This window comes from Mus musculus, chromosome 11 (genome assembly GCF_000001635.26).
Source record: "Mus musculus strain C57BL/6J chromosome 11, GRCm38.p6 C57BL/6J".
NCBI classification, from domain to species: Eukaryota; Metazoa; Chordata; class Mammalia; order Rodentia; family Muridae; genus Mus; species Mus musculus.
The window spans coordinates 106,750,646-106,775,699 of NC_000077.6; the positions used below are offsets into that span (position 1 = coordinate 106,750,646).

The 25,054-nt window shown below is 45.6% G+C and overlaps 2 protein-coding genes across 16 annotated transcripts in view; one reads left to right on the top strand and one right to left on the bottom strand.

Moving 5' to 3' along the window:
* On the top strand, nt 1-18,149 carry Milr1 (mast cell immunoglobulin like receptor 1). 12 transcript variants are annotated; one of them, NR_073165.1, is made up of 10 exons: nt 581-744; nt 989-1,030; nt 4,137-4,406; nt 7,058-7,169; nt 10,538-10,651; nt 10,976-11,385; nt 13,211-13,303; nt 14,577-14,639; nt 16,308-16,402; nt 17,757-18,149. NR_073165.1 is itself a non-coding variant. In XM_011249104.3 (9 exons), the coding sequence occupies exons 2-8, from the start codon at nt 639-641 to the stop codon at nt 16,358-16,360; spliced, it is 741 nt and encodes a 246-aa protein (XP_011247406.1). In that variant the 5' UTR covers nt 1-89; nt 593-638; the 3' UTR covers nt 16,361-16,402; nt 17,757-18,076. The 12 variants fall into 12 exon arrangements, 9 of the variants coding, with proteins under 9 accessions (XP_011247406.1, XP_017170122.1, XP_006533712.1 ...); XM_011249104.3 differs by lacking the exons at nt 7,058-7,169; nt 10,976-11,385 and adding an exon at nt 1-89 and having other exon boundaries at nt 593-744; nt 17,757-18,076; XR_003949470.1 differs by lacking the exon at nt 10,976-11,385 and having other exon boundaries at nt 396-744; nt 17,757-18,076.
* The window catches only part of Polg2 (polymerase (DNA directed), gamma 2, accessory subunit), an 11,334-nt gene continuing 3,838 nt past the window's right edge, over nt 17,559-25,054 (bottom strand). For 3 of the 4 annotated variants that reach the window (NR_027785.2, NR_148430.1, NM_015810.2), the window contains exons 4-8: nt 24,782-24,955; nt 22,950-23,090; nt 22,740-22,820; nt 22,007-22,107; nt 17,559-17,826 (exon numbers count right to left, since the gene is read on the bottom strand). Coding sequence is in view for 1 of the 4 variants with exons in the window: in NM_015810.2 (NP_056625.2) it covers nt 17,661-17,826; nt 22,007-22,107; nt 22,740-22,820; nt 22,950-23,090; nt 24,782-24,955 (663 nt within the window). In the remaining 3 variants the exon portion in view is untranslated. Of the gene's footprint in view, nt 17,827-18,087; nt 18,951-22,006; nt 22,108-22,739; nt 22,821-22,949; nt 23,091-24,781; nt 24,956-25,054 lie in introns of those variants that run through there. The other variant, NR_148431.1, reaches the window with a different exon arrangement.

Genomic DNA, 25,054 nt, shown 5'->3' on the forward strand with positions numbered 1-25,054 from the left:
AAGCTTGTCTAAAGAAGCAAACAAAGGACTTGTAATCTTAAATGAACAACGGCCGACAGCACGCCAGGAAGTTCTCTGTGCTCTGGAGAGTAGGGCTTACTTGTCAGAGGCATTTTTCATTTTTCTTTTAGGAGGGGGAAGGGAGATGGGGGGGGGAGAGGGGGAGGGTGAGGGGGAGGAAGAGAGAGAGAGAGAGAGAGAGAGAGAGAGAGAGAGAGAGAGAGAGAGAATATAAAAGATCCATTATCGGGGCTGGTGAGTGAGATGGCTCAGTGGTTAAGAGCACTGACTGCTCTTCTGGAGGTCATGAGTTCAAATCCCAGCAACCACATGGTGGCTCACAACTATCTGTAATGAAAAACAAATAAAAAAACCTATGGGCCGGAGTGAAAGGGAAGGGGAAAAAAGGGGGAAAGAAGGGGGAAAAAAAAGAAAGATCCGTTATCACCAAGCAGCAGCTCTAAGTGAGATAGGAGACCTTGCGGTCTGAGCAGCTGTTCCAGTAATATGAAGGACAGTTAAACCAACGAGTCATAGGTCCTGTTGAGTAAACTTGTCTAAATCCTCTCATTTCCTGTGTGTGGTTGGGAAGAGGAATCTCAGAAGCCGAGCCCCATTCTGTAGTAACTCAATTAACCATGGGCGATGGTGACTCGCCAATGTGCCTCTCTGCCGTTTCATTCAAGGGAATAAGATGCTGGCTGGACAAACTGTTACTTTGGGCTCTTACAATTTCTATCACACGTAAGCCTGATTCGATATTTTAAGAATTGACTCTGGGACGGGGGGGCCAGCACTTGGTGGAGCAAAGGCAGGTGGATCTCTGTGGAGCCAGCCTGATCTACACAGAGTTCATGGCCAGCCAGGGCTACCTAGAGAGACCCTGTCTTGAAAAGTCAAAGACGAAAAAACAAACAAGAATCATCTCTCAAAATAATCACATGGGAAATGAGGTTTTTTTTCTCTAATCTTCCATTTTCTCTTTCAGTTCAGAATGCTGCAGTGGATTGTACGAGGGTGGAAAATAACGGTAAGTTTCATTTCCTGAAAGTATGGGCATCAAAATGGTCAGATAGCTGACTCTGAACATGAGCGTTCACTTACTGGGATTTCTGTGTTTTTAGATCGGCAACCAAGAGCAAAGCCTTTCTATTATCTGCTAGGAGGCCAATGAGCTGAGGTTTAGAGAGGGCATTAATTGTAGCAATTTTGTTTTTCCACCTGAAACTTGGCCGGGCAAAATCTGAGATTGTTTTTTACCATGAAAACCTCCAAACTTCCTTTGTTATCACTTTTAGCTAGAAAACCCTCCCGTGATTTTTGTAAATTTTTATTAATTTATTTACTTTTGAGGCTGAGCCTCATGTAGGTCAGGCTGGCCTCAAACTCTATTACGTGGCCAAGGCTAAACTAGACTAACTCCTAAACTCTCAAATGCTGGGACCCAGCCCACCATGCCCACTCAAACCCCTTTTAAATTAATTCAGGCAACTAGTACTATGCCTAGGTAGAGCTCTACTGTGGAGTCAGAGTGCTTTGCTGCTGAGCCTGGCTTGCTGCTGCCCAGCTGGCAAGCCGGGCACACAAACTAATGACTTTTGAGGGTGGTTTCTTTCATCGGTGAGAAGGGGTGGCCCCAATCCTGGTTCCTCTGCAGTCTTTGCGGCACATCGGTCCTTCCGTGTAAGCTAACCACATAAAGTTGAAAGTGCTGTTGTGTGCAACCCAGCCTGTCTTCCCTCCCCTCCCCTCCCCATCCCGAAGCAGGCAGCTTCTTTCTGTGGACTGTTGGTGATAAGATCTTGCTACATAGCCTAGCACTCACTATGTAGCCGAAGCTGATGCTGAACTCATGAGAATCCTTCTGCTTCAGCCTGTTAAGTCCTGAGTGTGGGAGAGCACACAGTGGAGCAGTCTAGATGGACATCTTTGCGTCGGTCTGTGGTGTCAGAGTTTATTGAATAGCAATAAATTCACCAGCTATGTTGCTTCTCTTGGCTGTGATTTTCCAAGCAGTCCTGATTTCTCTTGATAGCCAGCAGTCAGTAAACATGAGTTCTTTTATTCCAATTTTAAATGTAATATTAACTCTCAGAGCATATATTACATATCTTACAGTAAACATACACATGAGTATGTATGTATACCAGCTCACAGACTGGATACCAAAGCCATAGCAGACAGAATTTAAGGAGTTTTACCAGGCCTTACTGAAGGCAATCTCACGTAGCCCAGGCTGGCCTAGAACTCACTAGGTCAGCATAGACTGACCTTGAATTCTTCATCCATCTGCCTCCATCCCCCAAGTCCTGAAATTACAGGAGAAAGAAAGACCCTGGGGAAGCAGGGGCTTCCCAGCAGGAGAGCAGAAAAGGATGTGTCACAGGATCTGAATTAAGGTTGGTTACTTAATGAAAGACTCCAAGCTACAGGTCTGCCCCTGGCTTATAGGAAGTAAAATCGATGATAAGAAAAGTTGGCAGGTCTTACCTGAAAAGCAGTGCAAATGGGAAGTTAAATCCAGTGTCAAAGTCAAACAAAAACATAGAGACCGATGTGCAATAAAGGAATTTTTATCTGGGAAAAAGCAAACGATATGGAACACAAGTGTGTAGACCCGGTGGCCTCTGGCACACCTGAAGAACAAAGGAAAGATTGGGATTGACTGGAGGGGCGGGGGGGACGGGGGACAATTTCCCTAAGGTGCTTGCTTCCACCTGGAGAAGGGGCATATTGTTTTTCTCACTACTGTGAGAAATGAAAGATTCAACTAAATGTCTGACAGGAAGCAACTGGAGGAAGGAAGGGTCAACCTGGGCTCACTGCTCAAGGGGAGATAACCTGGGCTCAAGGGGAGATAAGGCTCTTGATGACGGGTAAGTCACGATGGGAGGGGCCTGAGGCAGCTGGTCACAGAGCATCCACAATCAGGAGACAGAGGTAACTGGATTGTTAAAGTTTCTTTTATTCGCCTGATCTAATTGTCCTCTCTGAAGCTTACTGCTTCAGTCTGCTAACCCAGGCCTGGTCCTGGAAGCTTCTAGCCTCCGTACAATCTTATCTAGGTCTGGAATGTTTTCAGCCTCTGAGGCTTATGACTAAATAAGATCACTCTTTCTAGCTCTTTCTGAACTCTGGCTGGCTGGTCAACTCAGTTATTCTGGCTCAAACCCCACTCCAAGCTGACCGATTCAATCTGGCTTCTCACAGTTCCTTACTGCATTGCTCTGCTTGGTCTCATGCTAACTTTGGCAATGTGTTCTAATCTTCTGGCTCTTTCTCATTCTGTCTCCACCTGTGTCTAGCTTGTCCTCTCTCTGTAACCTGTCTCACTAGAACTGTCCCAGTAAAACTGCCTCTGAACTCCATGAACTGAACTGCCCCGAACTCCACTGTATTTCATCTCAACTCAAGGTCTCAAGCAAACTGACTGACTTGAGCTCAGAGATCTGTATGCCTCTGTCTCTTGAGTGCTAGGATAAAGGTTGTGCCGCTGTGCCTGGACCCCAACCTTTCTTTACCTGAAACTTGCTTTACACCAGGCTAGCCTTGACCTCAGAGATCTACTTGCCTTTGTCTCCTGGGATTAAAGGCATGTCTGCATTCCAGCTGGATCACAGAGATCAAGACAGTCTTAGCATGTGAGCCCTTGCCAGTAGAGCAGCCATGTAGCTGGATTAAAATTCCTCGGCAGTGGATGCCTGACTCACTGTCTCTCTGGTGTTTTTTTTTTTTTTTTAAATTCAGTCTGGGAACCCAGGCCTCCACACACATTCAGAGTAGGTCTTCCCACCTCACTTAATCCACTCTAGAAACTTCCTCGAGGACATGCCCAGAGACAATCTCTGAGGTGACTCTAGATCCTGTAAGCCTTACAGTACTAACTATACACTGGGTCTCATGTAGCCCAGCCTGGCTTTGAACTCTCTATACAGCTAAGGATAGCCCTGAACTCTTGATCCCTCTTGCTTCCATCTCCCAAGAGCTATAATTACAGGCATCATGCCTGATCGAAGCTGTGTTCAGGATGGAATCCAGGACTTTGTGCGCTAGGCAAGCACTCCCCATGCAAGTTGCGGTTCAAGCCCTGTCTGGTGGTTTTCACGAAGCCTTCTGTGTCATTTTTGTCTTCCCAGAATTACCTTCTCCAAATCTGAACTCAAGTATGAACGTGGTCAGGATGGGCCAAAATGTATCTCTGTCTTGTTCCACCAAGAACACATCAGTAGACATCACCTATTCGCTCTTCTGGGGTACAAAATATCTAGAAAGCAAGAGAAGACGAGGGGGAGCTGTGGATTTCCACCTGAGGATCTCCAATGCCAACGAGTCAGGCCCCTACAAATGCAAAGTCAATGTTTCCAACTTGATGAAATACAGTCAGGATTTCAACTTCACAATGGCCAGTAAGTGCATCTGTATACAATGGAGGCTGGGTGGCCAGTGGGACTCTCTCCTGTAGAATGAAGGGCCCTTGGGGGTTGAAAGCATTCTGTCAAGAGTCTGGGAAGAACATGGCTCATCCATTTAGCACAACTGCTACTTTCTTTCCTTTTCTTTTCTTTTCTTTGTTTCTTTCTCTTTGTTTCTCTCTCTTTCTTTCTTTCTTTCTTCCTTTCTTTTTTTCCTTCCTTCCTTCCTTCCTTCCTTCCCTTCCTTCCTTCCTTTCTTCCTTTCTTCCTTTCTTTTTTCTTCCTTCCTTCCTTCCTTCCTTCCCTTTCCTTCCTTCCTTCCTTCCTTCCTTCCTTCCTTCCTTCCTTCCTCCTCCCTCCCTCCCTCCCTCCCTCCCCCTCTCTCCTTCCTTCCTTTCTTTCTTTCTTTCTTTCTTTCTTTCTTTCTTTCTTTCTTCCTTCCTTCCTTCCTTCCTTCCTTCCTTCCTTCCTTCCTTCCTTTCTTTCTTTCTTTCTTTCTTTCTTTCTTTCTTTCTTTCTTTCTTTCTTTCTTTCTTTCTTTCTATTTTCCTTCTTTTTATTCCTTATCTGGGCCATCAGTCTAAAAGATGGTACTCCCTGCTTAGCTAATCCTCTATCCTCGGTGCCCGCACTTCACCGATCGCCTAGTCCCTCCCTAATCTAATCAAGATTAGTCAGCAGACCAATCTTCGAGTTCCCTGGAAGCCTGAAGCTTCTCAGCCTGCAGCCTTCCTGCCCAGCCATGCCTCATTAGCTCTGATTTTCTCTCTGTTGTCTTCCTACCACACCCATGCTTTTAGCCCCACACCAGTAGCCTCAGCTGTGGATAAGGAGTCCCTGGGAGAGGGAGAAAGGAATCTAAACACATTGTATCTGCAGTTCCCTCATAAAGCACCACTGGCTCTCCAGGTCTACCAGCCCACACTCAAGCATCAAACCACATGTATCTACGCGAAATTAAATTCAAACTAGTCAAAATGATACTAAGAATTCTAGGACCGGCAAGATGGCTGGCTCAATGGGGTAAAGGTGCTTGTTGCACAAGCCTGAGTTCGATCCCTGGAACTCCAGTGGAAGAGAGAGCTGACTCTACAGAGTAGATCTCTGACCTCCACACAGTGCATGTCTGCTTGAGTGCTCGAACACGTTTGTGCACACATATACCTATGCATTGCACATGTGCATGCATGCAAACACTAATAATTAATAGATACATTTTAAAGAGTTCAATACTACAGGGCCGGGCACACCTTTAATTCCAGCAATCCAGAGGCAGAGGCAGGTGGATCTCTGTGAGTTATAAGGCCAGCCTGATCTGTTTAGCTACTTCCAGGCTAGCCAGAACTACATACTGAGACACTGTCACAAGATAAATAAATAAAATGTAAAAAAAACCCTCAAGATCACAGTCTTGTCACATTTCTAGTGTGCAAGAGTCAAAGGTGCCTGGCACCTGCGTACAGGACAGCAGAGGCACAGAACATGTCCACCACTACAGAAAGTTTTGTTAGATGGAAGGCCAGGGGAATGGCTCTCAGTTTTAGGGTGCAATTGTCTAGTTCTAATCTAACACAGCAGGGGTATGCTCAAAAGACCAATGTGTCAATCACTTGTTTGTTGCTGTAACAAAATCACCTGGAGGAAGGAAGAGCTGATTTGGGCTCACAGTTCCCGGTAACACAGTCCATCCTGACAGGGGACAGGGACTGTTTAGCAGCAGGAATGGGAGGTGGCTGGTAGTCACATTTCATCCACATATCAGCGCAGAGAAAGAGAGGTAAATTCTTGTGCTCACTTTACTATCTCTTATTTTTTAAATTTAATAATTATTACTATTTTTTTTTAGACACAGTCTGATTATGTAGCCTTGGCTAGCCTGGAAGTCACTGTGTAGACCAGGCTGGCCTCAGACTCAGACATCCATCTGCGTCTGCTAGGGTTAAAGGAACATGCCAAACAGGTTACATTCTCTTTCTTATTCAATCTGGGACTTGTCCCATGGAATGATACTGGCCACACTTGGGGTAGGCCTGTCCACCTCAGTTCACCTAATCTATGCAACCTATCATGACTTGCCCAGACCTTTGAGTCTTAGGGGTTTCTAGCTCTGATCAAGTTGAAACCACTATTAACCAGCACAGCTTGAAGGACAGGTTTTGGCCACAGTTTTATGCAGTTTTATGCTCTGCCAGGAGACAGGCAGAGCTCAGGGTGTGAGCTAAGTGGCGACTGTGGCTGTCGTAGAAATGAGCAGAGAAAGGAAAGCCAACACAGACCAGGAGTAGTGGCTTAACATATACCCCTCTACCCTGTGTGGTGAGGCCACGAAGCTAGCAATCTCTGCATGCGACCTCCCTGCATTTTGTTCAAGTGACATATTGTCCTATCAAACACGATCATCTTCAATGAAGCCTCACAGATAAGTCTCTACCGATTGCCCTCTAGGTATAGACGATTGGTACTTCCAGGACATCGGTGACACCTAAGACATGGTCAGGTCCCCAGCCCCATCAGAGTAGATGGTTTTGCCATAAGCACAGGTTCCTTAATCATGGATTCACTTATCAGCTAAGGTTCCTTCCCGGATGCACCACACCCTGGCTTACATTGATTGGTTGCTGCTCTCATGGTGGCCTCTTGTCTAGGGGGAAGACACAAAACCCAAACAAATGGCTCACAAGCTGTGCCAGCTGTTGTAAAGGACACAAGCACAGTGTGGAGAAAGGCAAGGCATGAAGAAGGGACCACCTGGGTAAGGTAGGAGGGCCTGTCCAAGGCGCTGGAAAGATGAGCAGGAGCTAGCTATATGGGGACACTAGTTGAGGTCCTTGGCATATCCAGAGCTCCAGCTTTATCTTTCAAGGGCTGGTTCAAGGTGGCTGAAGGTCAGAGAAGAAGCATGTGAGCCCTGGGTGCTGAGTTTAGAGGGGCCCAGAGTAGTGGGAGGAGTGATGAGTTTGAGTCTAATCTGGGCTACAGGAGACTCTTAACAGCAGGGGTTGGGGGTGGGGGGTCTCGCTGTGCAGTTAGTCTGCTATTTGCTAGCTCTGTGACCTTGGCATTCCTTTTTTTTTTTCTTCCCCCTTTGGAAGTAGCCTCTCAAGTAGCCTAGGCTGGCTCTATACTCACACATGTAGCCAAGGATAACCCTGACTCCTGATTCTCCTAGCTCTATTTTCCAAGTTACCATGTGGGTAACATGACAGATGGCTATCCTTTCTTCTGTGTACTATTTTTGTTAATAAACCACATAACATATATTGTTGGGTTCTTAAAAAACAAGACAAACAAACAAACAAAAACCAGAGTAGGGGAGCTGGAGAGATGGATAAGAATACCTACTCATCTTCTAGAGGATCCAGGTTTAATTCCTGGCACCCACATAGTGGATCACCGCCATCTTTGACTCCAGGCCCAGGGAAATCAAAGCCTTCTTCTGGCCTCCATGGGCACCATGGTGAATACACATGCACGTGGCTCACACGTGCAGACCGATTTGAACTCAGAGATGCACCTGCTTCCCAAGAGTTGGGATCAAAGGCGTTCCCCACCACCACCTGGCCAGTGTGTTTAGTCTCTCTTTCTCTCTTTTTTAAAAGGTTTATTTATTTATTTATTTATATGAGTACACTGTCGCTGTCTTCAGACACACCAGAAGAGGGCATCAGATCCCATTACAGATGGTTGTGAGCCACCATGTGGTTGCTGGGAATTGAACTCAGGACCTCTGGAAGAGCAGTCAGTGTTCTTAACTGCTGAGCCATCTCTCCAGCCCCAGATTGTTTATTCTTAAGAATGACTGCTATCAAAAATTTATTTAAACCCATAAATGTGTCAAACGCATACAATAAAATAATTCTAAGACAGCACTTGGGAGGCAGAGGCAGGTGGATCTCTGTGAGTTTAAGGCCAGCCTGGTCCATGGAGTTTCAGGACAGCCAAGTCTATACAAAGAGACCCTGTTTCAAAAAACTAAAATAAATAGATAAATAAACAAGTAAATAAAGCAAACTAAATAACTCTGTAAATAAACAAATTGTAGAAAAAGAGTAGGACTTGGCAGGAGACCAGAGTCCTATATTTCCTGTTCCGCAGTTCCTTTGCACCAATTTAGCAAGGCCACTTCTGCTTTTCAGAGGAAGTCAAGGTACTTGTGCAACTGAATTCTATACATGAACACAGGGTTAGAGAAATGAGATACTCTGGGGCTGAGCATGAGCCAACTCTCCACTGCACACTTGGAACTGGATGGCTGACAAAGTCATACTCATAGCTCAGTGACCGGAGGCAATTGCCACCAAATGTGAAGATCTGAGCTTGTCCCCTGAGACCCACATGGCGTGAAGAATCAACTCCCATAGAGTGTCTTCTGACTTCTACATGCATAGTTTATATGGCTTTTACATGAGTTTAAGTGGGTGTAATGGCTATTCCTGTTGTCAATTTGACTATCTCTGGGATTGAACTATAGTCCAGAATTGGAGGGCACCCCTGAGATCCAGAATTCTCACTCATCTCCTAGAGGATCCAGGCTGAGGCTGAAAGGCACAGTTTTTGACCTGGATCTTAGCATGGAGATCTCGAGGCATAGTGGCCATGAAAAGCTTAGGCTCAAGCAAGGTAGTACACGCCTTTAATCCCAGAAGACTCGGCAAGGAGATCTCTGAGTTCAAGTCAGCCTGAGACAAAGCAAGTTCTAGATCCAGGAATGGTGGTACACACCTTTCATTTGGGCCACACCTTCTGCTGGAGGTCTACATAAAGGACATTGGAAGAATGGAGATTCGCTCTTCACCTGCTTGCACTTATACCCTTTGACTGCCAGCACGTCTGTTGGAGCCTACTTCTCCAGAACAACTCTAGCCTCATGGTACTGAGCAACTACTAGATTCTTGGACTTCCCATCCACAGTTGCCCACTGTTGGGCAAGTCAGACTGCAGACTATAAGACATCACAATAAGTTTCCTTAATATATAGAGACATTCCATAAGTTTTGTGACTCTAGGGAATCCCGACTAATACAGTGGGTATATGAATACACACTAAATGCATTTTGTGTTTTTTTTGTTTTGTTTTTTTGAGACAGGGTTTCTCTTTATAGCCATGGCTGTCCTAGAACTCACTCTGTAGACCAGGCTGGTCTCAAACTCAGAAATCCACCTGCCTCTGCCTCCCAGGTGCTGGGATTAAAGGCCTGCGCCTCCACGTCCGTCCGGCCCTAAATGCATTTTTAATAGTAGTCATTCTTAAGAGTAAACAAACTGGCCAGGGGGTGGTGAAAGCCTTTAATCCCTGCACTTGGGAGGCAGAAGCAGTCAGATTTCTGAGTTCGAGACCAGCCTAGCCTACAGAGTGAGTTCCAGGACAGCCAGAGCTATACAGAGAAACCCTGTCTCGAAAAACCAAAAGAAATATATAAATAAATAAAATCAAAATACATAAATTAATAAAAATCAACACACCGACAGCTGTGCTCCACATATCTGTAGTGCCAGCGGGAAGTTGGAAAAAGGAGGATCAGAAGTTTAAGGCCTTAGCTCCATAGCAAGTTCAAGGAAAGAAATAATAAATAGACCTTGACGCCAGTGCACATCAGTTCCCTGAAGCAGAGATGCAGTCTCTCCCCACCCACTCGGCTTGTGCCACACTGCACAGGGCTGGTCAGGTTGGCTCTTTGCCTGGCCTGCTGCTCTTGCTTGTACCCTTCTTGCTCCTCAGGTCATTCAGCTTGAGGCTAATGCACTGCAGTAAGGGGTTGGACCGTGCTTGGTGTGTTTGGGTATTGTTTCCAGACCTGCTGGGATGATATCCAGAGGTGGTGGCAAAGAATTGCCCAGTAAACACCAGTGCCTGTCTTACCAGGTCCTAGCCGTGCTGTGAGGGATCCAACCATGAAGTGCTGGGCTGCGCTGTGATGCCCATGGGGAAGGGAGGCACAAGGGTAGCTCTAAGAACCTCATGCCTCAACAAGGGGACTCTCATCATGAGTTGCTGGGATCAGGCACACAGTGTGGTGATGGTGGTGAACACAGGCAACAGCCAAGACGGCCTTTCCTAGAGATCTTAGGTCAGTGTCATAGCAAAAGGAAGCCCGTGGTGACCTAGGAATACTGTTTTCTTGCAGAAGATGAGAGCTGCCCTTCATGCCGGCTGTCACTGTTGCTCCCAGGGCTGTTACTGGGGATACTGGTAATAGTCCTAGTTCTGGCTTATTTGATTCATCTAAAATACAAAAAAGGTAGGTTCTCCCTGGTGTGCTCCTGTGCTGTTCAGACTCAGCAGGGCAGAGGGGGAGAGGAAGCCTGGCGGTGGTGGTGGTGGTGGTGATGGCGCATGCCTTTAATTGCAGCACTAGGACAGAGGCAGGTGAATCTCTGGGTTGGAGGTTAGCCTAGTCTAGAGAGCAAATTCCAGGACAGTTAGGGGTACACAGAGAAACTCCGTCTCAAAAACGAGAGAGAGAGAGAGAGAGAGAGAGAGAGAGAGAGAGAGAAATTAAGAGGTGGATAGACAGACTTCATGAGGTTCATAGAGCACTGCCTTTATGTTCCTTCTGATGTAGGTTGCCTGGAGAGCCAGCCTCACATGGACACAATTTATACACACAGCCCCATGACCCCAACCCCACGACTGGATTAGAAGTCTGTAGCTACCACCTGAAAATCATCGATAATTTTTGTACTCTTAAAGGCTCCTGGAAGGTCTAGCTGGCTGGTTTCGAACTCACAATGATGCTCCATCCAGCCTCAGCTTCAGAATGCTGAGCAGACGTCTGCCCCTCTGCTCCCAGCTTATACGGCTTTTGAATCTGGGTCTTTTGTAGCTGGGGATGGCGTCAGACTCGCCACGCACTTGAGAATGGCCTTGACTTCTGGTCCTCCCGCCTTCACATCCCCAGGGCGGGGATCACACGCACAGATTCCGACATCCAATGTGTGCGTCAGTGGGCATACATGCTAGAGTTTTCTGCAGGCAAGACTCTACCACCTGAGCCCCAGACTGCCTTCATAACGTTATGCTAAAATATACACATCATGAGATCTGCTACTCTACTCTCCCATCTTTCTGTTTTCTTTTACTGTGTGAGGCCCTGTCATGTGCTAAACAAGAGCTCTGCCCAGTCAGACTCAGCTCCCAGTTCAGCTAGTTAGTCTGTGTGGGTCAGGAAGTATCTGTCACACTTATCTCTTGACTGTCTGTCACACTTAGCTCTGTTGTGAGGCCTTCAGTAAAGCCATACCTGCCTTTGTCATCTTCCCCGGCTGAAACCCAACGCCCTTGAGACAGTTCCTCATTCTATTCCTCAGCTCTGCAACCACATTCTACTTTCTGTCTCTACAGACAGAACTATTCTAGGATTTCATTGGAGTGAAACAGTCCAGTTGTCTCTTGTTGTATTTTGTGACAGGGTCTCCTGTATCCCAGGCTTTATCCCAGTAGTCAGGATAACCTTGACCTTCTGGTCCTCCTGAGTGGCTGGATTACAGGCCTGCAGAAGGAACTCAGGGCCCCCTGCTTGCTAGGCAAGGACTCCCGCCAGCTGCACCACATCCCCCAGGGGCTGTGGTGTTTGGTTTCCTTTGCATATCAGATCTTTCCTTTTAAGGCTGGAGAACCAGCTGATTTGCGTGAAAGCCTCTGGTTATTTCCCCACACTGGTCCCCATGCTTGGCCACTGTCAACAGTGCTTCTGACATTCACTGCATTGCGTGTAGTCTGTGCAAAGCAGAAGCCCCTCAAAGGGCGGAGCCTTCTGCTTCTCAGCTGTCCCTGGGGGGGCGGGGGGGGGGGGAGCTTGGTGTGTGAACAAGTCTCTGTCTTCCCAATAGGGACAACAACAAACCTTCACTCTCTGGGTAGAAGATTCTCCCTGCTCACCTCTCAGCCCTTCGCTGGTAAAGATTTCAAAGTGGCCCTTTCACTGGGCGCACATATGTGTGGAGAAATATCTAGATTTGCATAAAATAGCATTTGTGTCGCAAGCACACAAGGTGCCAGGCCCAGGGCTGTTGGGTACCTGGCGCCTGCCTTTGTTTCTCCCGGCCTCCGCCTTCCGGCCTATGGAATAGGGCTGTGGAGATACTGTCTGAATTAGTGAGACTCACAGATATCAGGTCCCTGTGCTCTCTCCATCTCTACATGGATAAGGGTCACGGAGGGCAGCAGCACTCAGCTGATACAAAAGCAATGGTACGGCCCCTGCTTAGCTTACACAAGACCCAGCACAGACTCCAAGACAAACCCATACTCTTAAAGCCCCTTGAAAACAGACACCCTACTTAACCCAGCTTCTCAAACATCTCAACAATGAAATCACCCTGAGTTTTTGCCCAAGTGCCATGAAGATGTTTGGTGGAACATGCTGCTGATCCCAGCATTTGGGAGGCAGAGGCAGGCAGACCTTTGAGAGTTCAAGGCCAGCCTTGTATACTAAGTGAGTTTCGGGACAGTCAGGGCTACACAGAGAAACCCTGTCTCAGAAAAATGAAACCAACCAATCAACCAAAAAAAAAATTTTTGATTCCTGCCAACATAGAAGTTAGTTGTATTGCTCATCTCTTGAAGATAACTCAAGGCTCTCTACTCCATTTCCTCCCAGGGCCTGGTCGGGAGGACCCTGATCCAGATGACTCTGTGCTATATAGAAACCTGTGATCCCCCCCCCCCCCGCCATTAGTTGAAGCCACTGGCATGTCACTTAGAATCATGAGAGATTCTTCCCCTTGGCAGAGAAGAAAGGAAAAACATGTCTAGATAGTTCAACCTAATGATTATGTCTTGCTTTGTGGGGGAGCAGGAAAGAAGACTCAGAGAGAGGACCAGTCCAAGGGTTCTGGAGATGCGCCTGCACAGGACGAGCTGTATGTCAACGCCTGCAAGACTCAGACAGGTAAAGGGCTTTGCTGGCTGTTTTGAGCAGTCTGGTTGTTTGGTCTGGGGGTGACTGTATACACAGGTGTGTATACACGTGTATATATGCCATGGCACTGGTTCTTGACCCCAAGGTGTCCACACATGCTAGATAAGTACTCTACACAGCGCTGCTTATTTAAAATAAAATGAAATAAAAATAAAATAATTCTCCAGAGACACAGGCTATTTTTTAAAAAAGGAAGCAAAATAATAACCATATCAGCTTCCCACCTCTGCCTCCCGTCTCCCAGGGTCTTCGGCCAGTGTTCAGAGCCCCTCCCAGATGGGTGATTTTCCATTCTATCCTTTGATATTTTTTTTTTCAGGTGATATATTTTAGAGATGACTTTCTTTCAGTTTGGGATGACCCACGCTCTATCCCAGTCTCTTGTGATCATTGTTTAAAGAAGTTTATGTTGTTCATTTGTTTTCTTTTCAGAGTCATGCCAAGTAGCCCAGACTAGCTTCGAACTTGTTACCCTCCTGCCTCAGCCTCTTGAGTGCTGGGATCACCGGACTATGATACTACATCCAACAAACTGCTCTTTAAAAATATCAGTCTTGACAACAAATGAAAACTGTATTAGCATCTAGCCTAGGTCAGCTTTGTACTCACTGTGTAGCCCAGGATGATCTCAAACTCCTAACAATCCTCCCAGGTCCTAGGATTACCAATGGGACTTAATTTGTGTGTCATCTTTGCATAGAGGCCATGAAAACCTTCTCTGTGCGTCTTTCTATTTTAGTCTGCATGCTGCAGAATCGAGCACATCTCATTCTTGTTTGCTGGTTTGTCTTTTACAATGCTTGGGATCAAACCCAAGGGCGCCACCCGTGCCAGTCAAGTGCTAGAGAAAACGAGATAAAACTGCTTCCTTAGCGCTTTACAGGGCTGCAGTATTAGCTAGAGTCACCCAACTGTACACTATTTAGTCACTTATCAAAGCAGACATTGTATGTCGGATGCTTCATGGTGGAAAGGCCCAGCTAACAAAGGCCTCCAATTTAATCAGCCCCTCAGAGCCCTTTGTACGTTTTGAGCACTGTGTAAGCCCTGATACACCAGCACCAGCTCCCAGTTTCTGGTGTTCCCTTCTTGCCAAGGAGGAGCCTGGGTCGGGGCTGGGAGTGACAATGTGTTTCCACAACCCCAGTGGGGAAGTGCTTGGTCTAGGCCCCACACCACTGCCCTCCCATGGACAGAGGATCCAAGCTCTGGCCCAGTAACACTTATGCCCTATCTTTTGCAGAGCAACCCCAGGAGATACACTATGCCACTCCAGTCTTCAAGGAGATGGCACCCATGGAAGAAGGTGAGTGGTGATAGGACAAGAGATGCTGTAGCAATGAGTCCCCGAGACATCACTGTGAACAGGGGCTTTGTATCTAAAGAGGGGTTTGCGGACTCCAGGCTCCCAACAAATCAACACTAACCAATCACAACTCCTACTAATGTAATTAATGTAACTTTAATATAATCACAGTGACAGCTGTAGAAGTGCGTGTAGGGAAAGCAGGGTAGGGGCTATCCTCTAAATACTTCCAAGACAGGCTGGAGAAATGGCTTTGCATTTATGAGCGTGTACTGTGCTCCAGAGGACCCGAGTTCACATCCCAGCACTCATATCCAGTGGCTTAGGACCCATTGCTACTTCAGCACCAGAGATATCTGTGCTTCTGGTCTCCACGGGTACTTATGTTCACATGTACATACTGCCACACCCCCATTAGTTAAAATTAAAATAAAATCTCCTTTTTTCTTCTGGGATATCTCTCATTCATTCTCTCTCTCTCTCTCTCTCTCTCTCTATATATATATATATATATTAGACTATCTATCTATCTATCTATATTAGATTTATTTATATGCGTACACTGTAGCTGTCTTCAGACACACCAGAAGAGGGCACAGGATATCATTACAGATGGTTGTGAGCCACCATGTGGTTGCTGGGAATTGAACTCAGGACCTCTGGAAGAGTAGTCAGTGCTCTTAACCTCTGAGCCATCTCTCCAGCCCTCTTCTGGGTTTTTCAAGGCAGGGTTTTCTATGTGTAGCTCTGATAGACCAGGCTGGTCTTCAACTCAGAAAGGTGGTGGTGGAACACACCTTTAATCCCAACACTCTGGGAGTCAGAGGCAAGCAGATCTCTGTAAGTTTGAGGCTAGCCTGGTCTACAGAGTGAGTTCCAGGACAGCCAGAGCTACCCAGAGAAACCCTGTTTTGAAAACACAAACAAACAAACAGATTAAATAGAACCTCAACAACTCAACAATGCCCCCCTCCCCCAAAAGAAGTTCCCAATAGAGGACACAGGGTCACTACTAAAACATTTTCAGGAAGAAATCAGTGCTGGGGAGATGGCTCTGGGGCTAAGAGCACTTACCTACCTCACTTGTGTGAGGATTTGAGTTTGAATCCTGATCTCTTATGCAAAAAGCTGTGCTTGGGCCTGTGAGATGCAGAGATGCAGAGACTTCTGGGGCTCACTGGCATCCAGCCTAGCTTCAGGTTTAGTGAAAGACCCTATCTCAGGAGAATAAGGTAGGAAGTGATAGGACGGGAAATGTAATGGCCTCCTATGGCCTTCATGACCCCCCATATACACCACACACACACACACACACACACACACACACACAGAATAAATTGTTATTAAACTGGAAAAGACCAGTTAATACTTGCTTCTTTCAGGTTGCCCATCTAGAAATGGGGATTTTAAATAAAACTAATCTATTATATTTACTTCTTGTGTATGGGCCAGCATATGCCATGGTATGTGCAGGAAGTCAGGACAAGCTGGAGGAGACAGCTCTCTCCTTCCTCCGTGTGGAGCCCTGGCATAGAACTGATGTCATCAAGCTTGGTGGCCAGTGCTGTTGGCCCCTAAGCCAACACACCCGAGAAGGGCGTTCTTTTTAAGAGTTTCTATGAACTCATGGCTGTAGCTTACTGAGTTATTGTCTCTCTTCAATTTCAGAAGGTGGTACGGATGGAAAAGCTGATTACATCTACTCTGAACTCACCCACTGAAGTGTGAAGAAACTGACTGTATCCCAGTGTAAAGACTTTCCAGTAAGCTGTGTATGAGAAAATAGGAAACTCACCTGGCACTTAAGAGTTCCATTCTAGGCTGAGGCAGGAGGATCCTGAGTTTGAGGCCAGCTGGGACTACATAGCAAGACCTTGTCTTAAAACACAAAATCAAAAAAAGATTTAACCTGGTCACCTATAGTGAGTGTATTTTACACATCTGGACACTATTTCTTTGGCTAATTTGGGCACTAATCTTGTTATCCAAGTAGCCAGGCTTGATAAGAGTTAAAACATACTTAGGTTTTGTGGCCTTCCACCTTCTCCCTTCCCAACACAATTATCTTGGGGCCGAGGAGGTGGTTCAGCAGTTAAGAGCAGACACTAGGGCTGGTGAGATGGCTCTGTGGGTAAGAGCACGGACTGTTCTTCCATCAAGGTCCTGAGTTCAAATCCCAGCAACCACATGGTGGCTCACAACCAACCATAATAAGATCTGATGCCCTCTTCTGGCGCATCTGAAGACAGCTACAGTGTATTTATGTATAATAATAAATAAATCTAAAAAAAAAAAAAAAAAAAAGAGCAGACACTACTCTTCCAAAGGATGGGAGTTTGAGTCCAGAGTCTACATCCCACAACTCAAGCTGCCAATAACATTGTTTCCAAAGGATCCATCGCCCTCTTCTGGCATCTGCAGGCACTACACTCATGTGCACAGACACACCTAAACACATAATTAAATAAATTGGAGTTGGAGAGATTTTCTTTTTCTTTTTTAAGACATGGTTTCTCTGTGTAACCCTGGCTGTCCTGGAACTCACTCTGTAAACCAGACTGGCCTCAAACTCAGAGATCTGCCTGCCGCTGTCACCCGAGTGCTGGGAAGAAAGGTGCATACCACTATGCCTGGCTAGTTTTGTGTTCTTAATAAACCATGTCTTTAGTTAGGGTTTTACTGCTGTGAACAGACACCATGACCAAGGCAACTCTCATAAAGGGCAACATTTAACTGGGTCTGGCTTTCAGGTTCAGAGGTTCAGTCCAGTATCATCAAGGCAAGAGCATGGCAGTGTCCAGGCAGGTATCTTAAAGCCCACACCCACAGTGACACACGTACTCCAAGGCCACACCTCCAAATAGTGAAACTCCGTGGGGCCATATTCAAACCACTACAGACCATATCAAAAGGACAATAAAAAATGAATCAAATATCTACTTTATAAATACAAAAGTCCAAAACTGTATTAATGTAAGCGAATGAACTCAACAGAGAATATTTATTAGAGAATATGAAGACCTACACATTGCTAGCTGACGCTAGGTACTTGACCAGGAAGTCTCTCAGCTTGGATATGTGCATCATTTCCTTCATCGTGGTGTCTCTGCTCCGCAGCTGGATTAGCCCATTTTCCAGCGTAGTCTCAGTGACCAGAACTGAGAAGAGGACACTCATCTCATCGTACCTGAGAGAACGGTTCAATGAAACGCATGAGCGCCTGGGCAGACATCAGCTCCTCATCTCATGGACACCCCTGAGCCTGAGCTGCTCTCAGCTCAGTCAGGTGGTCCTTTACGAAGGGCCGAATCATGCCCTACCCCCACTCCCACTTCTAAAGCATACTCAAAGGGAAGGTTTGAGCTTACTGTGTTGGCACCTAAAGGGGTACTATAGATGGCACCTGAAGGGGTACTATAAATGAATTCCTCAATGACCTCAGTGTTTTGAATTCAACTTTAATGATAGCAAACTATTTGCAGACAAAACTCTCTTAGAATAAACCATATTAAAAAAACATAAGGATTTGGAATACAACAGATCACAACAAATCCATACTCCATTTATGACTTAACATGTTACTTGCTGTTTCTAATTCGTTAATCATTGAATGAAACACTAGCCTTCCCGCTTTCCAAAATCTACTAAAGATGAATTTTTAAACATTTTACTGCCGGGCAGTGGTGGCACGTGCTTTTAATCCCAGCACTTGGGAGGCAGAGGCAGGCGGATTTCTGAGTTCGAGGCCAGCCTGGTCTACAGAGTGAGTTCCAGGACAGCCAGGGCTACACAGAGAAACCCTGAATCAAAAAAACCAAAACCAACCAACCAAAAAACCAAAACCATCTTACTGATTTTCACTTTACGCACATGAGTGTTTTACTTGTATGTATATCTGCATGGGCCTGGTGCCTACGGAGGCCACAAGAGGGAATTGGATGCCCTGAAACTGGAGTTAATGAACAGTTGTGAGCTGCCACATGAGTGCTGGTCACCAAATCTGTGTTCTCTGGTAGAGCAGCCAGTGCTCTTAACTACTGAGCCTTCTTTCTGGCCCCAAACATTCAGTTTTTAAAAACTAGGCATGTGGATTATATGTCTATGATCCCAACACTCAGGAAGGGGAGGCAGGACAATCGAAGTTCAAGGTAATAATACTCAACTACATACTGAGTTCAAGGCCAGCCCAGGGCAAGGCTGAGATGCTATAGAGGACGTACGTTGCATACAGATAAGTACTAGGGAACCAGGAATGGTTAAAACATGAATACTCCTCTCTTCAAAGGAAGGACATGTTTACCTGTCTTCCATCTGAAATGCGAAAAGGGTGCAGGTTACAGTCTGGTGATGTTTTGTAATCTGTAGGGCCAGGCATCACCTGAATACCCCGGAATATTACTTTTGTTTATTCCAGGCTACCCCCAAAATCTTAAGCATTGCTTCTCACTCCATAAAATCCACCTCTGAGATGTCACTTCACAGCTAAGTGACTTCTAAATTCTCTTAGGGCTGGGCCAACCCTGACTCCCTCAGACCTTCTCCTAGAGCCTTATCTAGGGCATTGTTTCTAAGTCAGCAGAACCCATCTCTATGGGAGAAGCATATGGACTTTGTACAGAGTTACACTGTAAATACTTTTTTTTTTTAGAGTTATTTATTATTATATCTAGGTACATTGTAGCTGTCTTCAGACACACCAGAAGAGGGCATCAGATCTCATTGCAGATGGTTGTGAACCACCATGTGGTTGCTGGGATTTGAACTCAGGACCTTTGGAAGGACAGTCGGCGATCTTAACTGCTGAGCCATCTCACCAGCCCCCCCATGTAAATGCTTCTTAAGCCTTGTTTTACACTAGGGACTGAGTTAACTGTCTTCAGGAAACTTTTCCAAAATTGTACAGCGCGTAAATATGACTAAATGAAAGCACCTGGTGTGAGACTCCGGAAGTCTGACCTAGCACTGGCTGAGTTGGGCTGAACCGAGTTCCACTCCCGTCTCTCCCAGGATTATATTGCTGCAGGTTGCAGAGTTTGCAGGGATCCCCACAGATGCAGTCTCAAAAAACAAAAACAAAACAAAACAAAAAACCACAAAAACCCTGTAACTCCAGTTCCTGGGGATCTGGTGCCCTCTTCTGTCCTCTGTGAGCACTGCACACACATGGTGCACAGATATGCATCCAGGCAAAATACTCATGTACTAAATTAAAAAAAAGTAACAACAACAACAACAACAACAACAAAAGGATTCTGGACTGCAAATATGTGTCATGGCACACCCACAGAGAGAAAGAAACCTAGAGAAAAATTTAAATGACACTCCCTCCCAACAAACAAGACTTTAGAGCACACAGAAACTAGGAAGTTCAAGTTCCCCTCCTTCGTTTTATATCTGAACAAACACCAGTTCTTCCATTCCCATTTTGCCCTTGCTAGAGTCTATAAAACCCAGGCCTTGTGCTCACCCCGCCCCGAGCTATCTAAGCCACACACCGGGGTCTGTTGCTCCTGCTGAGAGCTGTTTCCCTGCAGATAGTATCTGGAAGGTATATTTTAGTTATGCATTGCTTTTTAGATACAGGATCTCATTATGTAACTCAAGTTGGCCTGATCCTTGTCATCCTCCTGCCTCAGCCTACAGAGTGCTGAGATGGAAGGTATGAGTTACCACGCCGACAAAGTAGAAGAACAAAACACAAAATTTCCTAATCTTAGATATACATTCAACACAAAAAGCTAATTTTTAAAAATCAAGATAAGCATAAAAGGATAAATTATTTTTATTAAAAAAAAGAAATAAAATTGCAAATTGGCAATACTAGAGAGAATTTAACTATAAGATATTTTAAAAATCCTGACAAAATATTAGTGACTTTGATCTGGGTGGTGGTGGGAAGGCAGAGCAGTGTTGAGATCTATACAGAAGCTAGGTGTATGTGCGATCACACCTATAACCTCAGCACTCCAGATGAGGAAAGGGCTGTCCATGATTCTGAGGCCAGCACGAGAGACAGAAGATTTAGGGTCAGTCTGGGTTACAGTTTGAGACTCTGTATTGAGAGATCTTGAGAATAGGTGAGATGTTGTGTGCACAGACAGACAGACAGACAGACAGAGGTTGAGACTGAGGAGTTAAGCTCTCACCATGTGGTGGTGGACTGGATTGGGGGAAGCAATGAAGATGTCTTAGACTGAATATCCCTTATCTGAAATGCTTAGACCAGATGTGTTTTAGAGTTAAACAAACAAAAACAAAACACACTGAATATTTAATTATATAATTAATTCTCCTGGGGCTAGGACCAACGTCTGAATATGAAATTTACTCCTGTTTCATATAAGATGTACCTTATACATACAGCTTAAAGGTAATTTTAGACAGCGTCTTTGTTTTGACTATAGTCTGTCATAGGTCAGGTCATATGGAAATTTTCGTTTATAAAAATGTTAGTGCTCAGAAGTGTCAGATGTTGGATTTTTCAGTGAGAGATGATTACCTCGTCATAAAAAAGCCAGGAAAGGCCTTCCATTCATGTTACTTCGGTTCTGATTCTATACACCTAACTTTCATCCCTGAAACTGGAGAAGCTGAGGTGAACATAGAAATACTTGACAGGGGCTGGTGAGATGGCTCAATGGGTAAGAGCACCCGACTGTTCTTCCGAAGGTCCAGAGTTCAAATCCCAGCAACCACATGGTGGCTCACAACCATCCCTAACGAGATCTGACTCCCTCTTCTGGAGTGTCTGAGGACAGCTACGGTGTACTTACATATAATAAATAAATAAATTAAAAAAAAAAAAAAAGAAATACTTGACAGTACTCTTCTTTCCTATGGCAATCAGCTCAAGGCACAAGGTCTTATAAAAGGAAGAGCTAGGAGCATTTTGTAAAAAGATTGACTTCTTTCTATTTTACGTTTGCTTGCCTGTATGTACACCATCTGTGTGCCTGGTACCCACAGAAGCCAGGAGCCTACAGTTACAGAAGTCTGTGAGCCTCCGTGTGGGTGCTGAGAACCGACTTCTGGCCCTCTACAACAGCAGACACTGTTCTCCAATGCCGAGGTGTTGCTCACTAATCATTTGCTATTTTTAAGGATTTATGTTTTGTGTGTGTGTGTGTGTGTGTGTGCAGTGCCTGTGGAGGACAGAGGAGGTTGCTGAATCCCTGAGCGGCTGCAGCTCTGAGCCACCTAACTTGGAGGCTGGGAACCAGACTTAGACTCTGGAAGAACAGTAAGCACTCAACCACTAAGCCTCCCTCCAGCCCCATTTTGCAGATTACATTTAGAAGAGATTGTTTCTATCTGTAGAATGAAACATATAATCAAAACTAAACAATGAGAAGAAAGGGAATTCTTACTTTGAATGGAGTTGCTCTAATGAGGAATGGACAGTTTCCGAATAGCCAGGCCACACAGAAATCCCATTTTCTAGTAACTCATTAAGTAGCCCTTGACAAACCTGGAGGAAAACAAAAGAGACTTCAAATACTAAAGAAAAGGGCTTGTGAAACTGTAAGCCACGTGTAAACTGGTTATAATGTTCCTGGTTATATAGTGTTAGAGTTTACACACTGAACACTTTAGAAACTGCATATTGCCTCTAAAAGTAAAGAAATTAAGCGGGCGGGAATGAGCAGGGCTAGAGGGGGGAAAAAAGAAATTAAGCAATGCCAACCGAGTATTGACTGCAGATCTACCAAGAAATAGTTTGATACCAACAAAGAATTATCACCATTATCGTCCAGAACACAAAACAGAAAACAAAAACCCTATGGTTGGAAGCAGCCATGTTAGCTGTAAGGCATGGGAAGGTGGGAACTGTGGGAATTGTGCCCTGGGGATTTTATTTCCACATCAGGAGAAAGAAGAACAGCCTGGGAAACCCCAGCAGGGCACTGCAAAAGTCAGCTACACAAACTGCTTCCGGACCACTGCTTAGCAACTGGTGGCAAGATGGCTCAGAGGGGAAAGTTCCTGCCAAGCCGAGGACCCACAGGATGGAAGAAGGGATCAATGCCTAAGCCTAAGCTGTCTTCTGACCTCCAAACCGCCCGTGCGCACACACAGTTGTAAGAAGTCGTGGCAACTCACCTGTCGGAGTTCTACCGTTGGGCCTTTCCCCACATCCAAAGCGACCTTAATAGGGGCTAAACAAGGGTGAAGTTTAAGCACCTGAAGCAATTAAGGGACAAGAGGAAAAAGGGAAGCACTGTTAATGTGTAAGAATAAAAAAAACAAAACAAAACCAAAAACCCCCACATAACTTTGTTTTTTCGAGACTGTGTGAAATCGCAAAAGCACCTTTCTCTGGAGGCTCTTCTTCCTGGCAAAGGAGTTCTCTGCCAGCTGGAAGGAATCGTAGAGGTAAGCCAGCGTGCCCAGGTCTACGTCCCCACTTACAGACAGAACGCAAGGAACCACGTTTTTCCGCCCATCTCGACCCTTCATAGAAGAAAACAAAATAAAAGTACCATTAGCAGAACCTTCTATTTTCTGTGCGCGCGCGTGGATCTTGTGTTTGTCTCACCGTGTAGCTCTGTCTGTCCTTGAACTCAAGAGATCAACCTACCTGTACCTCTCAAGTGCCGGGATTCAAAGCTTGTGCCACTCTGACTGGCAAGCAGAACTTTTTCTTAAAGTCATATATTTTAGACTTATGCAATCAGAATGAATCACAGATTCACTTTATAAAGCGCCTACTCCATGACAGGACACTGCTGAGCCCCGGGCCCCAAAAATAACACTTTCTTTTTAAAAATGTCAACCCTCGCAGCTCCAGTCACCGGGAGTGGACCTAGGTCTCGGAACCTTTTCAATGCTGTTTGGAAAGGCAACATCTAGGGGTTTGTTGTTGTTTTCTTTTGTTGAGAGAGGATTTCTGTATAGCTCTAGCTGTCCTGGAACTTGCTCTGTGGACCAGGCTGGCCTCCAACTACGAGATCCACTTGGCTCTGCCTCCTGAGAGCTAGGATCAATGGCGTGTGCCACCACTGCACAGCTGGAAAGGGAACACTTGTTTAAATAGTTCCTTCACTATTATTAAGCGTGTGTGATAATGGGGAGGGGGGGGTCACAAGTACATCTGATGTCACAGGACCTACGTGGGTTCATAGTTGCTAGTTTCACTACTTGGGCTACAGGAACTGAACTCAGCTGTTAAGATCCATAGTAAGTGCTTTTACCAGCCAAGTCATGTCAAAAACCCAATTTTATTTTTTAAGCCAGTCTCACCTTGAAATCTCCTGTCTCAACCTCAGGTGCTCTGGGGTTCAAGGCATGTCCTACTTACTTGACTGGCTCCTGAATTTATGTTCACTAAGACTTGGGTTTCATCCTGAGATATAAATGGAAATACACTGCACAGGGCTGGAGAGATGGATCAGGGGTCAAGAGAATTTGTTCTTGCAGAGGACCGGGGTTCTAGTCTGAGCACTCACATGGCGGGGTATATGTGTAACTCCAGTTCCAGGGGATCTGATGGCCTCTTGGGCACTACATGCGTATGGGCCACGGAGATATAAGCAGGTCAAACACCCACACACAGAATAAAATACATTAAAAAAAAAAATAAATGGATATACACCGGCGAAACCTAAAAGACACCGTTTTAACCAAGTGATGTAAGATACCACACTAACACCTGGTGGTGTTTCCTAATGTGTCCAGAGAAGGGCACACCAGCTCTGTCATAGTCCTGGCAGGGCACAAATACAACAGTCAGGAAAAGTTCAGAAAGAACTGCTCAAAGGCTCACTCTACAATGCAACTAACTTCTTCCAAAGTGCCAGGAACATAAGACTAGGGAAGATGAAAGGAACTTTTCATCTGGAGAAGAGAGACGGGACAGCTCCATGCAAACGGCGCTCTGGGCTGGATCCTGGGCCTGTGAGGCCAATTCCTTGGATATTTGGATATTCAATTCCATCTCCTGGGGCTTTGTGGGACGGATGATCACGGTGGGTCACTGTTCATTTCCTAACTTTGATGGCTGCAGTTAGGGTTATGCAGTTGTTGGGCACTGCCTAAAAAATGTACATCAGGTTACCGGTTCCCAGGACACCCCACAATTATCCTTCAGTGGTTCAGAAGAGAAAGCCTGGGTAAAGAACGTGTGGGAGCTCGGGGTGACATACCTGTATCGTAGACACATTTCCAGGATATGTGTGTAGGAGTTCTTGATCTCCTAGGTTCCACAGGGTTTCTATTGGCTCCTTTCCCCAGGGGAAGCTGTAGTAAAGTTTGCTTCCCTTGCGTCCCAATTCATCCTGACAATCAGCGCTGCTGAAGTTAGAGGGACTCATAGCAAACTGCAAAACAAAGCGCCCCATTGATTTAGTGAAATGCTAATTTATCTATTTATTTTTCCTTGAGAAGGTCCTGGAGCTTCTAGCTGGCCAAAGATCTAC

Excerpts from the sequence above, each read along its gene's own strand:
- Milr1 (XM_011249104.3), top strand. The coding sequence starts at position 639 with ATGGGCGATGGTGACTCGCCAATGTGCCTCTCTGCCGTTTCATTCAAG. Across the intron at positions 4,407-10,537 it reads TTTCAACTTCACAATGGCCA|AAGATGAGAGCTGCCCTTCA; the intron begins GTAAGTGCATCT and ends GTTTTCTTGCAG. Across the intron at positions 13,304-14,576 it reads CGCCTGCAAGACTCAGACAG|AGCAACCCCAGGAGATACAC; the intron begins GTAAAGGGCTTT and ends TATCTTTTGCAG.